This window comes from Chlorocebus sabaeus, chromosome 16 (genome assembly GCF_047675955.1).
Source record: "Chlorocebus sabaeus isolate Y175 chromosome 16, mChlSab1.0.hap1, whole genome shotgun sequence".
Lineage (NCBI taxonomy): Eukaryota > Metazoa > Chordata > Mammalia > Primates > Cercopithecidae > Chlorocebus > Chlorocebus sabaeus.
This window is the reverse complement of record NC_132919.1, coordinates 64,415,323-64,441,290: the sequence shown is the minus strand read 5'-3', so window position 1 is coordinate 64,441,290 and position 25,968 is coordinate 64,415,323. Positions and strand designations below refer to the sequence as shown.

The 25,968-nt window shown below is 38.2% G+C and overlaps 1 protein-coding gene across 1 annotated transcript in view; it reads left to right on the top strand.

Moving 5' to 3' along the window:
- Positions 1 to 25,968, top strand: part of LOC103243284 (uncharacterized) — a 183,716-nt gene that overhangs the window by 43,571 nt on the left and 114,177 nt on the right. Inside the window, exons 9-10 of the mRNA XM_073005427.1 lie at positions 3,845 to 3,946; positions 24,206 to 24,259. Of these exons, the coding sequence (XP_072861528.1) occupies positions 3,845 to 3,946; positions 24,206 to 24,259 (156 nt within the window). The remainder of the gene's footprint in view (positions 1 to 3,844; positions 3,947 to 24,205; positions 24,260 to 25,968) is intronic.

Genomic DNA, 25,968 nt, shown 5'->3' with positions numbered 1-25,968 from the left:
ACATTCATCTGTATAACCACTAGTCTTTTAAGAAAGGTCTTTAACCTTTGGGAAGTTCTTAGGCTCATGATGGCAGATGCGAGTTCTCCAAAATTATTTTCATTTAAAAACTTGAATTTTATCGACAACAAACATTTTCAGTTGTTTTCCTTGAAGTCTGATGGGTTTGCTTTACTCATTTTCAAGATATCTTCCATTACTTCCTTTACTCATTTTCAAGACATATCCATGTCTGAATAAGTATAGTTTTCCTGTCATTCAGGTAAAAATGTTGTCCATGAAGAAAGCAGTTGGTTCAGCTCACAACTTAACACGGCATGCTTTTGCCCAAGAAAACTCTTTTTGTTCTGTATGTAGAAGTACTGTCTTTATTTCATCATACAAAATACTCAAAAGACATATAATTATCAAGGTATTCTTAAGTAAAATTGGTTTTTATTGTTTATTATTTTACCACAAATGCATGGCAGTGAAGAATATAATGACTACCAGCACTGCTTTGGTGCTTCTGCCTTGATTTGTAATCAGATGCCATCAGTTTTACACACTTTCGCTTTTGTATTATCAGTACAAATGTCAACACAATGAAAAAGGCAAATAATGTCTAATTACTGTTATGAAAATAGCTTTGACCTTGTGGGTCCCCTGAAAGGATCTTGGCAATTCCTGAGAGTCTGCAGACAACACTCTAAAATCTGCAGCTCTAGATGTTAGCTATTGACTCCCTGCTGCTGCTGATGATGATTTCACTCCTGACATAGCTTCCACATCCCTTCCCTTTCTCAAGTTGTTATACTTAAGAGATTAGTTTCACTTCTTCTGTTCACTGAATTTGTAACTTTAAATAATAAACACTAGCCTTTCTTTCTTCTTCCATATCCTTTTGATAGTATCTCTTGACTCTCTACCGTAGAATCAAAGCATATTAGTACCTTTAATCCTCATTAACTTCAATTTCCAGAAACCTGTTGGTTTTACTCTTTCATTGTTAAAGTTATATAATTATATGTGTATATTTATGGATATATAATACATATATAATTTTTAAATGTACAGGTATAATTTTAAAGTATATCTACATAAAATTATGTCTCTACAGATATGTGTATATGTACTTATATGTATATATCTACAGCTATGTATATATGTATATGTACTTATATGTATATATCTAAGATATGTGTATATGTATACTTTTAAAGTTTCTAAGTTTATTAGTGGTTTAGTAATGTAGTCACTTCTTTTAGTGTTATGAAATCTGTGCTACCCAAAGGAGAATATCCTGATGTCCTGAGTTCTTCCTTTTTATCAGTATCAATACCTCAGTGTTATGTCACATTTTAGTTTAAGTTTTGTTCATATGTATACTATAAATTTTTTTCCTGAAATTTCTACTGGGGTTTCTTTTTCTTTTTTTCTTGTCAAATGATGGAACCAGTGAGCTCTTGGCCACATTAGTAACATCTTCCAGCTTCTTACTCATTCCATATAATGGATTCTATTCTATTATATTGTCTATAATGATAGTTTATTTGGAAATATAATTCTAAGTACGATCTCATTTTCCTTCAGAATTTTAAAAAACGTGAACATTATTTATAAAAATCCAATGTAGCTGATGAGAAGTTTAATAACAACCTAAGATATGTTCCTTTTCTTTTTTCTTTTTTTTTCAAAACTGAGTTTTGCTCTTGTTGCCCACGCTAGAGTGCAGTGGTGGGATCTCGGCTCACTGCAACCTCCACCTCCCGCGGTCAGCGATTCTCCTGTCTCAGCCTTCCAAGTAGCTGGGATTACAGGTAGCCGCCACCACGCCAGGCTAATTTTTATATTTTTAGTAAAGTTGGGGTTTCACCATGTTGGCCAGGCTGGTCTCGAACTCCTGACCTCAGATAATCTGCCCACCTCATCCTCCCAAAGTGCTGGGATTACAAGTGTGAGCCACCACGCCTGGCCTGATTGTTATTTCTTTTCTCTTTGAGGCAAGACTTTTCTCCTTATCTTGGAAATCTGAAATTTTACGATGATGAGTTCAGTTGTGGATCTTTTTCATACATTTTGCTTAGAACTCTGGGGGCTTTCTAAACTTGAAGGTGCTTGTGTCTCTCTGAAGACCTATTTTGTTTTAAGTTTGGCAATCTTACTTTTAATTTTTTTTCCAGAATCTTGAAGTTCTTACTAATAATTTTTAACTTCTAAGGGTGCCTCCTTTTTATTCATTTCACATAGTCTCACATTCATGCATTATGAGTATACTATCTTCCAGAATCTCTTTTAGCATATTAGAGATCTTTGTTGGTTTATATTATCTTTCCTTTCCTTAATCATCTATTTATGTAGTTAAGAATGAGAGACTGAATAGATCATACCTGGTAGCCAGTAAGAGTTTGTCTTGTTTTTGTATTTGTGGATTGGTTGAGCTCTTAGGTTTCCAGCATGAATAAAAGCCCTGTGTATGAATGAAATGAATGAAATGTGTTCTCTGCCAAGCTTTGCTTCAGAGAGAGAAGGTAAAGAGGCAACAGTTAGCTCAGAGACCCTTTAAATGGCAGAATTAGTTGGGCTTTATTCTCAGTCATGAAAATCCACCTTAACAGTTATGGTTTTCATTCTGTTGCTGGAGAGTTCTCCAGTATTTCGGTTAGGGAGTAAATGCTAAACTGCCTGTTCTGTGACTCAGGGATTTTGGAGAAGCAGAGGTTGAGACTGGTTGGTACAAATGTTCCATAGGCAGACTTTCATTTAATCTCTTTATTTTCAAATTTTCCCCTCTTCCTGGCTTCTTAATTTTAAACTTAGTACCTGCCAAAACTGAGCATTGAGCTTTTCTGGTTTTGTTTTTTTTTTTTCTGGGCAAATTGGCTTCCTTCACATCTTTACTTCTATATACCTAGATCCTCCTCTTTTGAATAGTCTAGACTGTGGTTTCCTCCACTCTATTTTATCAATTTGTATTTACTTGTTTACTTCTTTGTTATATGTCTCCCCAAAGTAGTGTATAAACTACTTGAGACAGAGAATTTCTGTTTTGTTCGCTACCATATCCCTAGCACATAGGATAGTGCCTGGTACACAGAAGACACTAAACAATCAAATGTTTAATGAATGAATAAATAAATGAACATACTTTGCTTTCGTAAATACAAACTTCTTTTCTACTTATGCCCACATCTCCCCTTCCATATTTATTCTCTTTGAATTTATTATGAGTTTATCACCTTTTCCCCTTATTTTAATCATTTCAATTTTTTTAAAGGGATCTTGGCAAGAAAAGGAGAAAAGCATGTGTCTTCACTGCCAGCCTTTAGGGTTACTTATGAGAATATTTTTCATGGGAAGAAAAACTCCTGTTCTTTCATGTGTTCATCTACATTATGGCAGAAATCTTTTTTGTTTGTTTGTTTTTGGTAAGACTATAGAATTTGAAGATACTGAAAATGAAAAAAATTTTTATATTGCTAATGCGAACTTGGTTACAACCTAAATATCTATGGAAAAATCAACATGTGAAATATTTATTGTGATCAGGTGAATATAGTCAACAATGGTAACTAATATATGAAGTTAGTCTCAAATTAAGCCACTGCTTTTAGGTAAAATTTATATGGACTGATTGTCTATGTTATCATATAATGCCCAATAATTTTTACTGTGTCTTCAGCCATTCATTTATCATCACACACTGAAGCATAATGAAGGGAATGATTTCTATTTTAATTCTCATTATTCTAATAAACAATTCTCACTGTTTTTCTTAATGATAGTAAAGCACCATGTTTTCATACTTCAGACTCATTAGAAAAAATCATAATTTCTTGTTATGTACTTTTCTGTGTCTTCAAAGAAAAAATTGAGATCTGTAACCTGGACAATTTCCTGAAAGATATGGGGATTGAGGTTACATATGAAGAATATACAGAGCTGGTAAATCATCTCCCAACCAGTGGTGAGTATTTCATTTACTTTGGTGCCTTTCAAAGACGGCTTTGGGTTTAATTATAAGACATACTGATACTGCACTTTGAATTACTATAAAAGTAAACAGAAATATCCAGTACTAAAGGAGGGGATATGTTTGTGTATATATATATTTATTATTACTGTTATGATTTTTTTGAAATGGACATTCAGATTTTAAATAAATATTAAGATTGTTATACAGAAAGTATTGGGACCCTAAATGACACTGACTAAGCTGTATGGTCTCAGAAACATCATTAAGGTCATTGGAAGGTCAAAACATAGGCAGACAAAAGAAGAAATTTGGGGAATGGAGGTGAGGGAGGTTAAGATGAGGAATGAAAAGAGAAAAAATAAGTTTAAGTTCCATTTTACAAGTTATTAAGAACAACCTAAAGCAGTGTCATGAAATTCTAATTTACTTAGGTTCAACTGTCATAGTAATAAAGGTAGCTTTCATTTACACAATGCTTACTATCTAGTAGAGACTATGTTTACTTCACAATATTATTCCAAAAATACATGAAATAATATACATAATGTCTAAAATAAATCTTATTTTTCTTCCTATATATTGAATTATCAATGTCAGAATATAGATGTAAAAAAAGTTGATGAGTTGTTTCTCCAATACAGTGGTGGAAGATTATAGCTATACACTAGTTTTTATATTAGTCCATTCTTGCATTGTTATAAAGAAATACCTGAGACTGGGTGATTTATAAAGAAAAGAGGTTTAATTGGTTTACAGTTCCATAGGAGGTACAGAAAGCATGAGCTGCTCAACTTCTGGGGAGGCCTCAGGAAACTTATAATTATGGCAGAAGGTGAAGGAGAAGCAGGCATGTCACATGGCTGAAGCAGGAGCAAGAGGTTGGGGAGGTGCTATGCACTTTTAAACAACCAGATGTCCTGAAAACGAACTCACTATCACAAGAACAGCATGAAGGGGATGGTGGTAAACCATGCATGAATATCGACCCCCATGATCCAGTCACCTCCCACCAGGCCCCAGCTCCAACACTGGGGATTACAGTTCAACATGAGATTTGATTGGGGCCACATATCTCAGCTATATCAGTTTTTAATGAGAAAGAAATAGGTCTAATTCTATCTCATTTGCTCATTTACTCATTTAACAAATACTTATTGAGGACCTGATGAATCAGGCCTGTTCCTGCCATCAAGAAATTGTATAGTTCATTTGTGGTGAGGGGGAAGTATATAAAGACAATTGGAAAGTAAAGTGTTAAAAGTGCCACAATTATTGAGAGTAAATATACAATAAATATTTGAGGAATGATGGAAGGAGGGAAAGTAGAAGGAAGGAAATAATGGTTACTCTCAGGTAACTGTAAGTGGTTAAATCTGATGAGGTGGTTTTTTTTTAAAAAAAAGGGCTGCTGCTACAAAAGTGGGCAAGGCAGTATTATACAGGAATTTTATCCTACAAGTAATAGTGTTGAGGGAGCCATTGAAGATTTTCTTGTTTGGGAGTGACATCATGTTTTGTCCTTTAGACTTTTTAGAGCCTTCAGGATAAATTTCATATACTTTTGCTCAGAAAAGTAACAAACAAAGAAAAACCTTATCGATCTTCTCTTAACTGTTATGTCCACCTCATTTCTCTCTCTCTCCTACCATACACTTCCAAGTCAGTGATGAAAATGAACTGGGCAGCTTGTTGAAAAAAATTTAAACATAGAAACACACACATACACACACACACACACACACACATGCACTTGAGATGATCATGTGATTTTTGTTTTAAAATTTTGTTTATGTGGTGTATCACATGTATTGACTTGCGTATGTTAGGCTATCTCTGCATCCCCGGTATGAAACTGACCTGATCATGGTGGATTATCTTTTGATATGTTGTTGGATTCAGTTAGCTAGTATTTTTTTTAAGGATTTTAGCATCTATGTTGATCAAGGATATCGGTCTATAGTTTTCTTTTTTGGTTATATTCTTTCCTGGTTTTAGTATTGGGGTGATGCTGGCTTCATAGAATGAATTAGTGAGGGTTCCTTCTTTCTTTATCTTGTGGAATAGTGTCAAAAGTATTGGTACCAATTCTTTCAGTGTCTGGTAGAATTCTGCTGTGAATCGTCTGGTCCTGGACTTTTTTTTTGTTGGTAATTTTTAAATTACCATTTCAATCTTGCAGCTTGTTATTGGTGTGTTCAGGGTATTCAATTCTTCCTGATTGAAGCTAGGAGGGTTGTATTTTTCCAGGAATTTATCCATTGCCTCTTCTAGGTTTTCTAGTTTATGTGCATAAAGGTGTGCATATTAGCATTGAATTATCTTTTGTATTTCAGTGGTGTCAGTTTTAATATCTCCTGTTTCATTTCTTAGTGAGATTATTTGGATTTTCTCTCTCCTTTTCTTCATTAATCTTGCCAATGGTCTATAAATTTTATTTATTTTTTTTCAAAGAACCAGCCTTGTGTTTCATTTATCTTTTATTTTTTCTTGTTTCAACTTCATTTAGTTCTGGTCTGTTCTTGGTTATTTCCTTTCTTCTGTTGGGTTTGGCTTTGGTTTGTTCTTGCTTCTCTAGTTCCTTGAGGTGTGACCTTAGAGTGTCAGTTTGTGCTCTTTCAGTCTTTTTGATGTAGACATTTAGGGCTGTGAGCCTTCCTCTTAGCACCACGTTTGCTGTATCCCAGAGGTTTTGATAGGTTGGGTCATTATTGTCATTCAGTTCTAAGAATTTTTAAATTTCCATCTCGATTTTATTTTTGACCCAATGGTCATTCAGGAGCAGGTTATTTAATTTCCATGTATTTTCATGGTTTTGAAGGTCCCTTTTGGAGTTGATTTCCAGTTTTATTCCACTGTGGTCTGAGAGAGTGCTTGATATAATTTCAATTTTCTTAAATTTATTGAGGCTCATTTTATGGCCTATCATATGATCTATCTTGGAGAAAGTTCCATACACTGTTGAATAGAATGTGTATTCTGCGGTTGTTGGATGAAGTGTTCTTTATGTATCTGTTAAATCTATTTGTTCTGAGATATAGTGTCAATTTTTTGTTTATTTACTTTCTGTCTTGATGACTTCTCTAGTGCTGTCAGTGGAGTATTGAAGTCCTCCACTATTATTGTGTTGCTGTCTATCTCATTTCTTAGGTCCATTAGTAATTTTATAACTTTGGGAGCTCCAGTGTTAGGTGCATATATGTTTAGGATTGTGATATTTTCCTGTTGGACAAGGTGTTTTACCATTGGATATTGTCCCTCTTTGTCTCTTTTAACCACTGTTGCTTTAAAGTTTGTTTTGTCTGATATAAAAATAGCTACCCCTGCTCGTTTTTGGTGTCCATTTGTATAGAATGCCTTTTTCCACCCCTTTGCTTTTATGTGAGTCATTATGTGTTAGTGAGTCTCCTGAAGGCAGCAGATATTTGATTGGTGAGTTCTTATCCATTCTGTGGTTCTGTATCTTTTAAGTGGAGCATTTACCATTTACATTCGATGTTAATATTGAAATATGAGGTACCATTGCTTTCATCATGCTCCTTGTTGCTTGTGTACTTTGTGTTTTTTGTTTTGTTTGTTTGTTTGTTTTTTGCTTTTTAACTTGTATTTTTGTGTTATAGGTCCTGTGTGATTTGTGCTTTAAAGAGGTTCTATTTTGATGATGCTTTTTTCAAGATTTGTTTTAAGATTTACAGCTCCTTTTAGCAGTTCTTGTAGTGGTGGTTTGGTAATGGCAAATTCTCTCAGCATTTGTTTGTCTGAAAATGGTTGTATCTTTCCTTCATATATGATGCTTAGTTTCACTGGATGCAAAATTCTTGGCTGATAATTGTTTTGTTTGAAGAGACTGAAGATAGGTTCCCAATCCCTTCTGGTTTGTAGGGTTTCTGCTGAGAAGTCTGCTGTTAATCTGATAAGTTTTCCTTTACAGGTTACCTGACGCTTTTGTCTCATAGCTCTTAAGAATCTATCCCTCGTCTTAACTTTGGATAACCTGATGACAATGTGCCTAGGCAAAGATCTTTTTGTGATGATTTTCCCCAGTGTTCTTTGTGCTTCTTATATTTGGTTGTCTAGGTCTCTCACAAGGCTGGGGAAGTTTTCCTCAATTTGGATTTGGATTTCCTTGCATTGGGCTTCACCTTTCTGTGGTCCCTCCCTGACTAGCTTAATAGCTAACCTCTTGAATTATTTTTCAGGTAAATCAGGGATTTCTTCTGGGTTTGGATCCATTGCTGGTGAACTAGTGTGATTTTTGAGGGGTGTTGAAGAGACTTGTTTTGTCATATTACCAGGGTTGGTGTTCTGGTTCCTTCTCATTTGGGTAGGCTCTGTCAGAGGGAAGGTCTAGGGCTGAAGGCTGTTGTTCAGATTCTTCTGTGCCATGAGGTGTTCCCTTGATGTAGTACTCTCCCCCTTCTTTCCCTAATGTAGCAGGAAGAGTTGCGGACAAAACCCCTCAGGCACCGAGTTAAAGAAGAAAGGGGTTTATTCAGCTGGGAGCGTTGGCAAGACTCCTGTCTCAAGAGCCGAGCTCCCCGAGTGAGCAATTCCTGTCCTTTTTTTTTTTTTTTTTTTTTTTTTTTTTTGAGACGGAGTCTCGCTCTGTGCCCCAGGCTGGAGTGCAGTGGCGCGATCTCGGCTCACTGCAAGCTCCGCCTCCCGGGTTTACGCCATTCTCCTGCCTCAGCCTCCCGGGTAGCTGGGACTACAGGCGCCCGCCACCATGCCCGGCTAATTTTCTTGTATTTTTAGTAGAGACGGGGTTTCACTGTGTTAAGGGTTCACAACTCTAAAGGGTTCTGTGTGAGAGGGTCGTGACCGATTGAACGAGCAGGGAGTATGTGACTGGGAGCTGTATGCACTGGTAATCAGAACCGAACAGAACAGGACAGGGATTTTTACAATGCTTTTCCATACAATGTCTGTAATCTATAGATAACATAACCAGTTAGGTCAGGGGTCGATCTTTAACTACCAGGCCCAGGGTGTGGCGCCGGGCTGTCTGCCTGTGGATTTCATTTCTACCTTTTAGTTTTTACTTCTCCTTTCTTTGGAGGCAGAAATTGGGCATAAGACAATATGAGGGGTGGTCTCCTCTCTTATTCCCTCCCTTTGATACTCACTCATTTTATTAGTGGGAGTTCTTACCTTCATCCTTACTACCTATGTCCTCCTGCATGACAGATCAATGGTGATTCATGTAGTACACTTGTGCTGAAGCATTCTGGTGAACTAGAGTAGCAATGAAACCTTTTACCATTTGAATGAGTACAGGTAGTAGACAAGGGATCAGTAAGCAGGTTCCTGTTATTACTGTAATTTTTATTATAAGAGTTTTAAATCCTCCTAGCACTGGGAACCATTTTCAAACATGGCCTCAGGGTCAAATCCATGCCACACTTGTACAGGCATATGTGCCAGTTTCGCCATGTCTTTAACTATATCTTTGACTACTTGCCCCTGATCATCTATGTGCAGGCAGCAATTGGTAGGGTTAAATTTTCCACAGACTTCTCCTTCAGCTGCTAGCAAGTAGTTGAGAGTTAATCTATTTTGATGGATAGCATTTCTCATCTGAGTTTCTTGCCAGATCAGAACAGGCTTTATCGGTTTTATTAGTGATGATCTCCAAGACAGCTTGCAACTGTATGATTTGATTGAGCATGTAAATGGGGGTCCAGTATCCCCATGAGCTGTCTTGTGCCTAAGTGGCAGGCCCACAGTATTGTATAGTTTTTTCAGGAGGCCATTCATCATCTTTTCAATTACCTATGGCTATGTTTCACTTTTTGCGGGAAGCATAGACAGGGAAGCCTAGGAGTTTGCCTGTTTTTGTGGGCAGTAGGAAGAAAGATGGTTTAATAGTGCCAATAACACAACTACCTGTTGACTGGTCAGGCAGCTTAGTGTAGGCTCTATGTTCACATATCCAGTATAGCCCAGTGGGGGCCATCCAGTCCTGGTGGGATTCTGGTTGGGCCCAAACGGTCTGCAACTTTGGAAATTTACTGAATGGATTTTTCTCTGTGTGGTTTGAACTCCACCATGTAACTGTTTTTGTGGTACCATTATACAGTTTTTGTCCCAGGCAACTAAATCATCCTACAGGATGAGTGAATTTTTTTTTTTATCTAGCTGTGCAATGTTGTCCAATAACTGAGACTTGTAGAACCCAGAACTGATCAGGGTGATTCTTTTGGGCCAGGAATTCATCAGGAACTGAGTCTATAGGCACTAATTCTCGGGCTTCCTGTGGTCATTGATCTCCTGTTATAGTTCCTCCACAAACATACCATGAAGTGACATTTAGAGACTGGGCTACATGCTCGGCTAATTGCAAAAACAAATTTCTGATTTTTCCTGGAGTCTCTGGTACTGGCATATTTAGTTCATCACAGAAAGTCTGAAATACTGGTTCTGGAGAGAGTTTACGAACCTCCCCTTTTACTAAGATATTTACTCTAGGATCTAGTCCTTTTCCATCGATGCCCAGAGATACATGTTCTCCTTTTTCCCACCTCGTGTTTAAGGGATTTATAATTACTAATTTCAAGGGGTTGCAGCTTCCACTTGTACATGAGGGACTGCCTTTTCCTTTTTGGAGCTAAACAGGATCTTTTTCATTCTTTTTCTAAGTAGTCTAGATGGCACAAGACCAGTAATTACACACATTTGCACATGAGCCTAATTCATGGCAGATATGCTTATTTCCTGCCATGAAATCTTTTTTTTTCCAATTTGAAGAACCACATCCTATTCCATGCCAATTGCTATTGATAGTGGCACAAGCATTAAATTTTAGGGTCATGTGCTTGGGGACCCATCTTTCTTCTGTCGTAGCTATTACTTTACTTGTATCACCTAGAAAAGGACCAGTCCTTAATTTTATTTTAAAAACTATGATCATGGGAGGCTTAAAATGGGTCATAACACACATCAGGTTGGTTATTTCCTGGGTTACATACCTTGGGTAGAATAGCATTATACAAACAAGTGTCTTTTAGAGTCCTGGTACACTTGTAATAACCATAAAATAATAGGACTGTAGCAATCTTTTGTCCTACCTCAGTGACTTGATGTATATACTGGGAACAGTCCTCAGTCTGAGGAAGGTCAGTTGAAGTCCTTAGTGTACAAGTCCAAATTTTAAGGAAAATGGGTCCTGTGATGAGTTTCCCCATGCGTCGACCATGTGTCGACCAGTCAGCTTTCAGGTGTGACTGGAGCAGGGCTTGTTGTCTTCTTCAGAGTCACTTTGCAGGGGTTGGAGAAGCTGCTCCCGTCCATATACAGCTCATAGTCTACTGATGTTTAAGGATGGTCTCGGAGACTGGGCCCACTAGAATAAACTGAGGCCAGTACCTCTACACAGTTATGTTCAACTGGGCTCTCTGATACCAGGAGCAAGGTAGCGGGGTTTAGGGTGTTGCAAACTTCAATGGTTATGTGGGGATTTTCACAGAGCAAGTTTTGGTATCTAGCTATCATTCGTTAGCTAATGATGTCCTTTGGTATTTATTAAAGTCACCACAGCATGGGGTGATGTTATGTTCAGGTTTTGCCCAAGAGTTAGCTTATCTGCTTCTTGTGCTAACAGGACCATTGCTTCCAGGGCCCTTAGACATGGGGGCCAACCTTTAGAAACCCTGTCTAGTTGTTTTGAGAGATAGGCCACTGGCCTTGGCCAGGGCCCCACAGTCTGGGTTAAAACTCCAACTGCCATTTTTTTTCTTTCTGAAACAGAGTGTAAAAAGTTTTGTCAGGTCAGGTAGCCCCAGGGCTGGGGCTGACCTGAGTTTTTCTTTTGACTCATGAAAAGCTCATTGCTGTTGGTTGTAATAGATGTAGTTTATCCAATCTACATTTTTATTAACTGTCACCTACTAAAATATTGACTTATATCCTGTAGCTATTTGATTTCAAGCTTTAAATTCATCTGGTATTCCTTGCAGGGCTCCAATTGCATCTAAATAGATGTAAGAGTTGAAAGACCCATAAGGGGCTTTTCTCGCTTTATGATGTCTTATTTTTTCTCCCTCTGGTTGATGAAATGCCAGGGTGAAAGGTATAGCCAAATGGAATAAAGCACAAGTACCACTCCAGTTATTTGGCAGAGTGCCCAGTAAAGGTCCACCACAATACCACCACATCCACTCAGGGATGAACAAGGACTGACTGATTGATAAGCTCTTGAAAATTCTTAAGCTCATCACATCCGTTCAGGTCTCCAAGGAATGCTAAGTTTCCTCCCTGTCATGAGAGACATGAAGTGAACTTAGTGTTGGGAGATGGAAGCTGAATGGCCCTCAGGGGCTGACCCGCAGGGTGCCAGACTTCAGGATATAGCAGGGAGCTTGGCATGACTTATTACTTCAGGCTGTAAAATCCTGGAAAAGAGCTACCATGCAGCCTACACTTGGTTAACTGGAGGACCACCTTAGTGGAAGGGGGATAATCTGGGCCTCTGGCCTGCCATGTGCACAAGCATAACAATTGCTTTTGTTTAACATGCAGATGGAATATTTGATCCATTTTAACCAGGCATTTGCATCTTGCTAAAGTTTGTTTTAAGTCTTTAACTTCTATGATCCTTTAGTAAAATGAATGTATGGTTTTAGGAAATTACAAAAACTGGTTGGGGCAGTCCATCCTTGCTCTTTATTGGTCCACAGAACTTTGGACCAACTATGGCATGAAAGCTGTACATCGGGAGGCAAGACTCCTGGTTGGCACTGGGGTCTTTATTGAAATCTCCCCGGATTAAATGGTCCTAGTTTACTAATGCCCAGTCTGAGGAGAGTCAGGAGGGACAGAAGTACTTTTCTAAAGTAGAAAGCTATCTTTGACTTGGCAAGTCTCCACAGGGTATAACAAGGCAAGCATTAAATGCAATAGTTTGAGATGAAATTGACTTGGTTATGTTAATAACTAGGTGGTCAGCAATAGAACAAGGAAAGAAGAAAGAGTAATAGAATAGATGAAAAGAGTTAAATTTTTCTTAGCTTTAGTTTGGTAGGATTTTCCCCTGGGACTATGGCCCATGACTCCAGAGGGGGTGGCACTTTCTTGACTTGGGTGTGATGAGTCCATCGTTTTTTGCTGTATGAACAGTAAGTAGTCTTAGTGATTAGCAGCACAAGGTAGGGTCCTTCCCAGGCTGGCTCGAGTTTTTCTTCTTTCCACCCTTTGATGAGAATGTGATCTTCAGGCTGGTGCTGGTTTACTGGAAATTCTAGGGGTGGTACATGTGCTAAAAGACTTTTAGTTTTTGAGGGAAAGGAAAGTGGAAGATAAACCAAGTATATAATTTTTAAGAAATTGACCTTTTGTTTTAAATGTGGAGACCTTGGCAGTGGACTTTATAGTCCTTAGTGCCTTTTTACTGAGAAATTTCCTTTAGCACTTATTTTTATTAGTTTTTAAAACAAAGAAAGCCAAATACCATTTTACATTTAACAATGCTTCCTGTATGATTTTTATACCAGATAAGCTAAATTTTACCTTTATATTAGTATGTTATTAATGTGAAACCTAATTTTAATAAAACCTTGTAGACATATTTATCCAATTTTTAATGTTTGACCATAAGGTAAGATTTTATAGACTCTTTTTAACCTTTTATAATTTTTGCTAAAGAGCAGGTTGGTGCATTAAGAAAAACCTGTTATGCTTTTATTTTAATGTCCAGTTTACAGAAAAGCTGGATACCACCTCTTTAGCCAATGTTTACACACAGAATTTTCTTTCCAATTAACATTTTAAAACTTGATTAAAACTTTAAAACAAAATATACATATTTTTAACCTCTTAATGTAGGTAAAACTTTACATTCTTGTGCCTCCTTATAATTCTTCTACCAAAAGTATATTTTACTTTCCTTGTATACTTTGCACATAAACTGTTTCTTTAATAGTTTTACATTTAGGAGGCCTGATTACTTTTAAATTATACAACAATTTCTTGCATGAATTTCCTTTTATAACCTTTAAAAAAAAACCAAACAATTAATTTACTTTAGGACAATTATTTACCATATAACGTTCCTTTCCATATAAATTCTCCCCTATTTTAGAACAATAATTTATCATATAACATTCCTCTTTATATAAATTCTCCCTTTTTTTTTCATTCAGTTACCTGGGAGGAACCATCTGTCATCCTGTCCTGAAGGGGGTTCCTCCTAGGTCTGCCCAGGCCTTTTTATGGGAATTAAGATTTAAATCCTTTGTTAGGAAACCTGCTGGGTTAAGGGAATTTCCTTATTTTTTTTTTTTCTGACAGAATAGCCCTATACTTTAAGATTTTTCAGTTAGTAAGCTACTTTTTTCTTTTTTGATTTAGGATATTTCTGAACTGAACTAGTGAGGTGTGCTCACAATGAGGTTTCCTGTTCTGTTAATGAAGCAGTTGCCACTACAGGTTGAATATATTTGGGCAATCTGTGGATTACTGAGTTAAGGATTTTTGATAGAAGGCTACAGGTTGTCAGTGGCCTCATTTGGCCCCTCTGCCTCTGCGCTCCTCTTGGCCTCTCTCTCTCTCCTCTGTGCCTCTCTCTCTCTCTCCTCTCTGTCTCTCTGTCCTCTCTCTCTCTCTCTCTCTCTCTCTCTCTCTCTCTCTCTCTCTCTCTCCTCTGTCTTTCTCTCCTCACCTTTCTCTCTCTCCTCTCTGCCTCTCTGTCTGTCTGTCTCTCTCTCTCTCTCTCTCTCTGCCTCTACCAGCTTCTTATACTGCAGTTCTCTCAACCACTGTGGAGGGATCTAAAACCAACTGTAACCAAGCATCTATATATGGGAACTGGTCTGGGTGCCCTGGCTTTACAGGTTACTTTGTGCCATACCTTTGAAACAAGGGACCTCTCCAGGCTTCCTTCTGATTGCCAACCCACCTCTAATGCTGACCAGTCTATTTTACACAACGTTCTAAGTTTTCCTGGTGTCATGGTAACTCCATGGTCTCCCTTAAATCCCTTTTTAAAATTTTTCAACATAGTTCCTAGTGGGGTGGGCTTATTTTGTGCCTCACCTCTGTTTCCTTGAGACAAAACACCATGCTCACACCACACACACACCACAGAACAAAGAACGAGTAAAAAGGGCACACACACACTTTTACAGTTTATGTCAAACCAGAATTAAAACCAAAATCAGAGTATCAAGAAATCCAAGCCAGGTCAAAACTAAAACCAAAGTATCAAGCAATCCATGTCAAATCAAAAACAAAAACCAAAGTGCCAGTACAGGCATGTCGTGGGTGATCAAACCACGCTTCCACTCAAATGGAGTAGGCAAGTTCCGAAGATCAGTCCTGTCAAGCAATTCAAACCAAGTCAAAACCAAAACCAAAACCAAAGTGCTGATAAAGGCATGCCGTGGGTGATCAGGCCACGCTTCCACTCAAATGGAGTAGGCAAGTTCCCAAGACCAGTCCTGTCTAGCAATTCAAACCAAGTCAAATCTAAAATCAAAACCAATGTGTCAATAAAGACATGCCATGGGTAATCAGGCCACGCTTCCACTCAAACAGAGTGGACAAGTTCCAAAGACCAGTCTTACCAAGTTTTAAATGTCCAGACTCCAAGTGCTAGTTCCTTCATGGTGTTCAGCCACTGGGTTGATCCTCCACGGGGGCCTGCCACACACTGCTCTGGTGAGGCATCCCACCGGAGCAAATGCCTACCCGGGAGCACTCTCAGGATCCGGTTGCTCAGGCTGGTCAGAGTCCCCCACAGGGATGTTCCACAGGGCAGGCTTAAGCCGCCTAAGGAGCTGCCTCGACCATCTGCCAATCACCTCGCTTCCCAGTCAGGGAACCAAGAAATGTAGCAGGAAGAGCCACAGACAAAACCCCTCAGACACTGAGTTAAAGAAGGAATTGGTGTATTCGGCTGGGAGGACTGGCAAGACTCCTGTCTCAAGAACTAAGCTCCCCAAGTGAACTATTCCTGTCCTTTTTAAGGGCTCACAACTCTAAGGGGGTCCATGTGAGAGGGTCATGATCAAATGAGCAAGCAAGCAGTATGTGACTGGGAGCTGCATGCACTGGTAATCAGAACAGAACAGAACTGGACAGGGATTTTTACAGTGCTTTTCCATACAACGTCTGTAATCTATAGATAACATAACTGGTTAGGTCAGGGGTTGCTCTTTAACTACCAGGCCCAGGGCATGGCGCCAGGCTGTCTGCCTGTGGATTTCATTTCTGCCTTTTAGTTTTTACTTCTCCTTTCTTTGGAGGCAGAAATTGGGCGAAAGACAATATGAGGGGTGTCTCCTCCCTTACTATGGATGTGGCTTCCTGTGAGCCGAGCTGCAGTGATTGTTGTCTCTCTTCTGGGTCTAGTTACCCAGCAAGTCTACCCAGCTCTGGGCTGGTAATGGGGATTGTCTGCACAGAGTCCTGTGATGTGAACTGTCTATGGGTCTCTCAGCTATGGATACCAGTGCCTGTTTCGGTAGATGTAGTGGAGGGTGCAGTGGACTCCGTGAGGGTCCTTAGCTTTGGTCGTTTAATGTTCTATTTTTGTGCTGGTTGCCCTCCTGCCAGGATGTGGTGCTTTCCAGGGAGCATAAGCTGTCATAGTATGGAGAGGTACCGGTGGTGGGTGGGGGCCCTAGAACTCCCAGGATTATATGCCTTTTGTCTTCCACTATTAGGGTGGTTAGGGAAGGGCCATCAGGTGGGGGGTGGCTAGGCATGTCTGAGCTCAGACTCTCCTTGGGCAGGCCTTGCTGCGACTGCTGTAGGAGATGCAGGTGAGATTCCCAGGTCACTGGGGATTATGACTGCCTTTGCTGAGTCATGCAGATTGTCAGGGAAGTGGGGGAAAACTGGCAGTCACAGGCCTCACCCAGCTCCCATGCAAACTAAAAGTCTGGTCTCACTCCCACTGTGCCTACCCTCCCCCGCAATAGCCCTGTCTGTCTCCAGGCGGAGGGCAAGACAGGTTTGAAAATTTGCCAAGGTAGGCTGGGCGCGGTGGCTCAAGCCTGTAATCCCAGCACTTTGGGAGACCGAGACGGGCGGATCACGAGGTCAGGAGATCGAGACCATCCTGGCTAACACGGTGAAACCCCGTCTCTACTCAAAATACAAAAAACTAGCCGGGCAAGGTGGCAGGTGTCTGTAGTCCCAGCTACTCAGGAGGCTGAGGCAGGAGAATGGCGTAAACCTGGAAGGCAGAACTTGCAGAGAGCTCAGATCTGGCCATTGCACTCCAGCCTTGGCGACAGAGTGAGACTCCGTCTCAAAAAAAAAAAAAAAAAAAAAAAGAAAATTTGCCAAGGCTTTCTGCTTCCCAGCTGCAAGAGAAAAGGGCTTTAGTTCTTCCCCACCTGTGAAGTCTGCACACCTGATTCGTGCCTTCTCCCGAGTTCTGGCCAGGAGGCGTCTTGCCCCCTCAAATTGTTACAAAGTTCAGCGAGATAATTCCTTCTCTCTGTGTAGTTTTACCCTGTGGTTCTCTGGCCACCTTCCCAGTGGATCCCTGTGATGCCAGGCAAGAATGGGCTGCTTGGGGACCCACCAAACTCCCAGAGCCTTTCTGCTGCTTCCTCTACCCCCATATTTCGCTCAGCTCTCCAACTTGACTCAGCTCCAGGTAAAGTCAGAAACTTCTCCCACAAACAGACCTTCACTTTCTCCAGTGGGGGTGTGTGTTTGGGAGAAGAGGGTCTCCCTTTCTCACTTCTGCAGTTGGGGCACTCACAGTATTTGGGGTGTCTCCTGGGTCCTGCAGGAGGAGTCCACTTTCTCTCAGGATTGCTGGTTTGTTCTTGTAGTTGATGTGGAACTGAAATTCACAGTGCAAGCCTCTGCATGCTGCTATGTCCGAAGCTGCAATCTAAAACTGCCTCCCATCTACGATGATCCCCTGAATCTCCCCTTTATTCTTATAAATAAATATTCAGTTACACAGACAGACATCTACTGAGGTTGTCATCTGTGACAAGACATTGGGAGTACAAACCAAATAAGCATCACAGCATCTTCATCAGGAGTAGATTCCATCTCTGGAAACCACTTTCTTTGCACACCCATAAGAAGCAATTCCTCATCCATTGAAGTTATATCATGAATTTGCAGCAATTCAGTCACATTTTCAGGCTGCACTTCTATTTCTAGTTCTCTTGCTATTTCTACCATATATGCAGGTACTTCCTCCAAATGATTTCTTAAAGTTATCATGAAGGTTGGAGTCAACATCTTCCAAATTCCTGTTAATGTTGACATTTTGACCTCCACCCATGAATCACAAATGTTTGTAATGGCATCTGGAGTGGTGAATCCTTTCCAGAAGCTTTTCAATTTACATTGCCCAGATCCATCAGAGGATCCATTTATGCCAGCTACAGCCTTACAACATGTATTTGTTAAAGAATAAGACTTGGAAAGTCAAAATTATTCCTTGGTCCATGGGCTGCAGAATGGATATTGTGTTAGCAGGCATGAAAACAGGATTCATCTCCTTGTACTTCATCAGAGCTCTTGGGTGACTGTCTGCATTGTCAGTGATCAGTAATATTTTGCAAAAAATATTTTTTTCTGAGCACTAGGTCACAATAGTGGGCTTAAAATTTTCAGTAAATCATGCTGCCAACAGTATGCTATTATCCAGGCTTTGTTGTTCCATTTACTGAGCACAGGCAGAGTAGATTTATCCTGTGCTAGTAGTATCTTAAGGGTCCTAGGATTTTCAGCATGGTTAGTGAAATTAATAAATTACTTCAACTTAAAGTCGCTAGTTGCATTAGTCCCTAACAAGAGAGTCAGCTTGTTTTTGAAGCTTTGATCCCAGGCATTAACTTCACCTCTCTAGCTATGAAAGTCCTAGATGACACCTTCTTTCAATAGAAGGCTGTTTCATCTCCATTGAAAATCTGTTGTTTAGTGGAGCCACCTTCATCAGTTATCTCAGCCAGATTTTCTAGATAACTTGCTACAGCTTCTTTAGCACACTTGCTGCTTCACCTTGTACTTTTATGTTATGGAGATGGCTTCAGGTTTTGGTTTCAGGACATGTTGTGTTGCTTTGATCTTCTATCCAGACCACTAAAACTTTCTCCATATCAGTAATAAGGCTGTTTCTCTTTGTGTGTTCACTACAGTAGCTCATTTCAATTCCTTGAAGAATTTTTCCTTTGCATTTACAAGTTGGCTGTTTAGCACAAGGGTCATAGCTGTCAGTTTATTTTGGCTTTTGATATGCTTTCTTCATTAAGCTTAATCATTTCTAGCTTTTGATTTAAAGTGAGCAATGTGAAACTCTTCCTTTCACTTAAACATTTAGAGGCCATTTATAGGGGTATCGTCAATATTATTGCATATCAGAGAACAGAGTGTCCCAAGGACAGGGATAGAGGTGGGGGAATGGCCTGTACATGGAGCAGTCAGAAGCCACAGAAACATATTAAGTTCTCCATCTTGTATGCACATGCTTGATGGCACCCCAAAACAATTACATGAGTAATATCAGAGATCACTGATGACAAGTCACTATAACAAATATAATAATCATGAAAATGTTTGAAATATTGTGAGAATTATCAAAGTGTGACACAGAAATATGAAATGAGAGCATGGCTTTGGAAAAATGGCATCTGTAGACTTGCCTGACACAGGGTTGCTACAAACCTTCAATTTGTAAAAAAACAAGTATCTGCAAAGTGCAATAAGATAAGCACAATAAAATGAGGCATCCTGTAGAAGGAAGAAAATAATAAAGATCAGAGAAGAAATAAATGAAATAGGACTAGAAAACAGTACAAAGAGTCAAAGAATCTAATAATTTGATTTTTAAAAATATAGACAAAGTTGAAAACCTCTTTAGCTAAACTAAGGAAAAAGAGAAGACCCAATAAATAAAATTGGAAATGAAAAAGGAGACATCACAACTGATAGCACAGAAATATAAAGGATCATAAGAGACTGCTACAAACATTTATACATCAACAAATTGGATAATGTAGAAGAAATGGATAAAGCTGTAGATGATACAGCCTATAAGGACTGAATCACAAAGATACAGAAAATCTGAAAGGATCAATAATGGGTAAGAAGATTCAATCAGTAAAGTCTCCATCAAGGCAAAGCCCAGGATCTGATGATTTCACTCCTGAATTCTGCCAGACAATTAAGAAAGAATTAACACAAGTCCTTTTTGAACTCTTCCAAAAAATTACAGTGAAGGGAATACTTCCAAACATATTTAATGAGGCCAGGATTACCTTGATACCAAATCCGGTTAGAACTTTATAAGAAAAGAAAATTACAGCTCAATATCCCTGATGAGTACAGATACACAAATCCTCAACAAAATGCTAGTGAACTGAATTCAATAGCACATTAAAGGGATCATTCACCATGATCAAGTAGGATTTATCTCACGGATTCAAGGATGGTTCCAAATATGCAAATCCATAAATGTGATATACCACATTGACAGAATGAAGGACAGAAACCATATTATAATCACAATAGCAGCAGGAAAGGCATTCAACAAAATTCAACATTCTTTTATGATAAAACTCTCAGCAAATTAGGTAAAAAAGGAATGTACATCAACACAATAAAGACCATATATGACAAACCCATAGCTAACAACATATTTAACTGAAAAGTTGAAAGCTTTTCCTCTAACAGCAGCAACCAGAGAAGAATGCTGACTCTTGCCACGTCTAGTCAGCATAGTACTAGAAGTCCTAGCCAAATCAGTTAGGCAATAGAAAGAAATAAAAAGCATCCAAATTGGAAAGAAAGAAGTTAAATAGCATCTGTTTGCAGATGACATGATCTTACATATAGAAAATTCCAAACTTTCTACCAAAAAACTGTTAGAACTAAAAAATGAATTCAGTAAAGTCACACTGAACATAAAAAAATCAGTAGCATTTCTATACACTAACGATGAATTAGCTGGAAAAAAAAAACAGTCAAGGAAATATTTAGGAATCAATTTAGCCAAGAAAGTATAAGATCCGTGTACTGAAAAGTATAAAACATTGATGAAAGAAAATGAAGACACAAATAAGTGGAGTGATATCACATTCATGGATATTCCTTGTTCATGGATTAGAAGAATTGATAATGATAAAATGCCCATTCTACCCAAAGCAATGTGTTCTATGCAATGTGTGCTAATCAGTGTGTTCTAAGCAATGTGTTCAATGGAGTTACTATCCAAATTCCAGTTACCTTTTTACATAAATGGAAAAAACAATCCTAAATTTTATATGGAACTATAAGACTGAATAGTCAAACAGTCTTTAACAAAAAGAACAAAGCTGGAGGCATCACACTACGAAATTTGAAAATCTACCACAAAGCTATAGTAATCAAAACAGCATGGTATTGACCCCAAAACAGACACATAGACCAATGGAACAGAATAGAGAGACAAGAAATAAATCCATGAATTTTTGGTTATTTGATTTTAGACAGAGGCTAAGAACATATAATAGCGAAAACACAGTTTCTTCAATAAATAGTGTTGGAAAAGCTGAAATGAAATTAGACCTTTAAGGCAGTCTGCTTTCTGCTGCTATAACAGAATGCCACAGACTGGGTAGTTTATATAAAGAGAAGACATTTATTTGTTTTGTGGCATGGTGGCTGGAAGGTTCAAGAGCATGGCACTGGCATCTGGAGAGGGTCATCCCATGTTGGAAGGCAAAAAGCAGAAGTGAGCACTCAAGACAGAGAGAGGAAATTGGGCCGAACTCATCTTTTTATCAGGAGCCCTCTCCTATGATAATTAATCCACTCCCTTAGTAAGGGCATTAATCTATTCATGAAGTTAGAGCCCTCATAACCTAATAACCTCTTAAAGGCTTCACCTCCCAATACTGTGAAATTGGTAATTACATTTCAGCATGAGTTTCAGAAGGAACATTCAAACTATAGCAACCCTAATTCACACAACTTAAAAAAATCAACACAAAATGGGTTAAAGCCTTAAACATAAGGCCTGAAACTGTAGAACTATCAGAAGAAACATAGGAGAAAAGCTCCATGATATTGGTTTGGGCAATGATTTTTCATATATGAACCCAAAATACAGGCAACAAAAGTGAAAATAGATAAATAATATTACATCAAAGTGAAAAGCTTCTACACGGCAAAGAAAATAAGAAACAGAGTGAAGAGACAAACTTTGGAATTGACAAGTATACTTGTAAACCATACATCTGATAAGGGGTTAATATCCAAAATAAAAAGAAACTCAAACAACACAATAATAAGAATACAAAAAAAGATTAAAAATGGGCAAAGGAGCTAAGGACCTGATGGATAGATTTCTCAAAAGAAGACATACAAATGGGGAACAGATACATGAAAAAGTGCTCTTTTTCTTGTAAATTTGATTGAGTTCTTTATAGGTTCTGGATATTAGCCCTTTGTCAGATGAGTAGATTGCAAAAATTTTCTCCCATTCTGGAGGTTGCCTGTTCACTCTGATGGTAGTTTCTTTTTCTGTGCAGAAACTCTTTAGTTTAATTAGATCCCATTTCCCCATCAAAAAGTGGGCAAAGGATATGAATAGACACTTCTCAAAAGAACACATTCATACAGCCAACAGACACATGAAAAAATACTCATCATCACTCGCCATCAGAGAAATGCAAATCAAAACCACAATGAGATACCATCTCACACCAGTTAGAATGGCAATCATTTAAAAATCAGGAAACAACAGATGCTGGAGAGGATGTGGAGAAATAGGAACACTTTTACACTGTTGGTGGGACTGTATACTAGTTCAACCATTGTGGAAAACAGTGTGGTGATTCCTCAAGGATCTAGAACTAGAAATACCATTTGACCCAGCCATCCCATTACTGGGGATATACCCAAAGGATTATAAGTCATGCTGCTATAAAGACACACGCACACATATGTTTATTGCGGCACTATTCACAACAGCAAAGACTTGGAATCAACCCAAATGTCCATCAGTGACAGACTGAATTAAGAAAATGTGGCACATATACACCATGGAATACTATGCAGCCATAAAAAAGGATGAGTTCTTGTCCTTTGTAGGGACATGGATGCAGCTGGAAACCATCATTCTCAGCAAACTATCACAAGAACAGAAAACCAAACACCGCATGTTCTCACTTATAGGTGGGAATTGAACAATGAAATCACTTGGACACAGGAAGGGAAACATCACACACCAGGTCCTATTGTGGGGAGGGGGGAGGAGGGGAGGGATAGCATTAGGAGATACACCTAATGTAAATGACGAGTTAATGGGTGCAGCACACCAACATGGCACATGTATACATATGTAACAAACCTGCACTTTGTGCACATGTACCCTAGAACTTAAAGTATAATAAAAAAAAAAAAGAGGGGAAAATAATGCTCAATATCACTAATCATCAGGGAAATTAAAAATAAAATGGCAATGCGGTATCACCTCACACCTGTTAGAATGGCTATTACTAGAAAGACCAAGGGTAAGTATTGGCAAGGATGTGGATAAAGGGGAACTCTTACACACTGTTGGTGGGAATGTAAAATAATGTAGCCATTAAGGCAAACAGTATGGAGATTGCTCAAAAAATTAAAAATAGAACTTCCATATGATCAAAAAAGTCCACTCCTGGATATATATATATATATATATCTAAATTAGTGATATATATGCACAGTGGAATGCTATTCAGCTTTTTAAAAGAAGGAAATTCTGTCATTTGCTACAATGTAGATGATCCTGGAGGACATCATATTAGTGAAATAATGTAGTCACAGAAAGACAGACACCACTTGATTGCACTTATATGTGGAATTTTAAAAAGTCAAACTCATAGAAACAGAGTAAAACAGTGATTATCAGAGGTTGGTGGGTGCAGGAAATAGGGGGTTCTTGGTCCAAAGATGCAAGATTTCAGTTAGACACAAGGAATAAGTTCAAGACATCTATTGTTCATCATGGTGACTATAGTTAATAACCATGTATTATATGCTTGAAAATTACTAAAAGAGTAGATTTTGTATTCACACTCCAAAAAATGATAAGTATGTGAGATAATTCATAAGTTAAATAGCTTGATTTAGCCATTCTACAATGTATGCTTATATCAAACATGTTACACACCATAAATGTATATAATTTTATTGATTAAAAAATAAATTTTAAAAGATTTGCTGTTTATACTAATTTTTGTAATTTTGAGTTATAGTGCTTTTTGACTTCCCATATTATTGTTGCTTTTGTTTAAAACCTTGTGTCTTTTCTCACAGCTGATGGGAAGGTAACTCAACTTCAATTGATGGATACCATAAAGACTCTTAAAGGTGAGTAATAAGACATAAAATTAAAATCTTTAGCCTTCACAATAGTATTTTAATAAAGCTATTAAATGTTTGTCCTTGATTATAAGAATACATATTCATAATACACAAAGCTTGTAGAAAACGAAGGAAGCACAAAGAAGGCAAAAAATCACCCCTAGTTTACAACCAAAGACAAAGATTACCAACGTCTATATTTTGGTACATTTCTTTTAGTTCTTTTTTTATATTTTGCATTGAAATTCTTGGTTTTGATTTTTAGTGTTTGTATTATTTAATGAGTAAAAAAATGATAATCATATTTTATTGATTGATAATTTGTGTCCACTGATACTGAGTTTGTTTCATGGACAAAGAATCACTGTACTACTGTAACACTGAACAACTTCTGTGATCTCTTTATATATTTTTTCTAAGTAATGTAATTTTTTCTGGCTTTCTTAAAGTGGTCATGTTTTTGACCTGCACGGAAGTATTGCTGTTATAAATTGGCAGTATTTAAGTTACTTTAGTAACTAAATACATAAGTAGAAATCTAGAAGGGTTGGATGAAGTAGAAGGGAAAACATACTACTTCTGGTATAGATAGTAAGTAGTGGCCAAAATAATTGAATTATTATCTACTGGTGAAATTTAGTGGTAGACAATTACCAACTTCACATTAAAAAAATTTGGCTTAGGCTGGTCATCAGAGGTATAATTTTGATCCTTGAACAAGGATTAATGATATCAGGTTCTGTTGCTAATTTTGCTAATATATGTATTTTAAAACAAACATAATCATGCAAGTTTGCTTGAAAGCACAACATGCACAGAGTACTTTTATCTCAGATATTATGTTATGTATATGTGCACATAGATAAACAGATTTTTTTCCCTCTAATTCGTGTTATCTTTCTAAAGGAGACAAGGTTAATGCTAAAAAGCCTAACAATATTCAGGAGAAGTTGGGAGTGGAACTCACAAATAAGGAATCTTGGAATCTTTTTTTTTTTTTTTTTTTTTAGATTTTTTTTTTTTAATTTATTTATTATTATTAAACTTCAAGTTGTAGGGTACATGTGCACAACGTGCAGGTTTGCTACATATGTATACTTGTGCCATGTTGGTGTGCTGCACCCATCAACTCGTCATTTACATCAGGTATAACTCCCAATGCAATCCCTCCCCCCTCCCCCCTCCCCATGATAGGCCCCGGTGTGTGGTGATCCCCTTCCCGAGTCCAAGTGATCTCATTGTTCAGTTCCCACCTGTGAGTGAGAACATGCGGTGTTTGGTTTTCTGTTCTTGTGATAGTTTGCTGAGAATGATGGTTTCCAGCTGCATCCATGTCCCTACAAAGGACACAAACTCATCCTTTTTTATGGCTGCATAGTATTCCATGGTGTATATGTGCCACATTTTCTTAATCCAGTCTGTCACTGATGGACATTTGGGTTGATTCCAAGTCTTTGCTATTGTGAATAGTGCTGCAATAAACATACGTGTGCATGTGTCCTTATAGCAGCATAATTTGTAATCCTTTGGGTGTATACCCAGTAATGGGATGGCTGGGTCATATGGTACATCTAGTTCTAGATCCTTGAGGAATCGCCATACTGTTTTCCATAATGGTTGAACTAGTTTACAATCCCACCAACAGTGTAAAAGTGTTCCTATTTCTCCACATCCTCTCCAGCACCTGTTGTTTCCTGACTTTTTAATGATCGCCA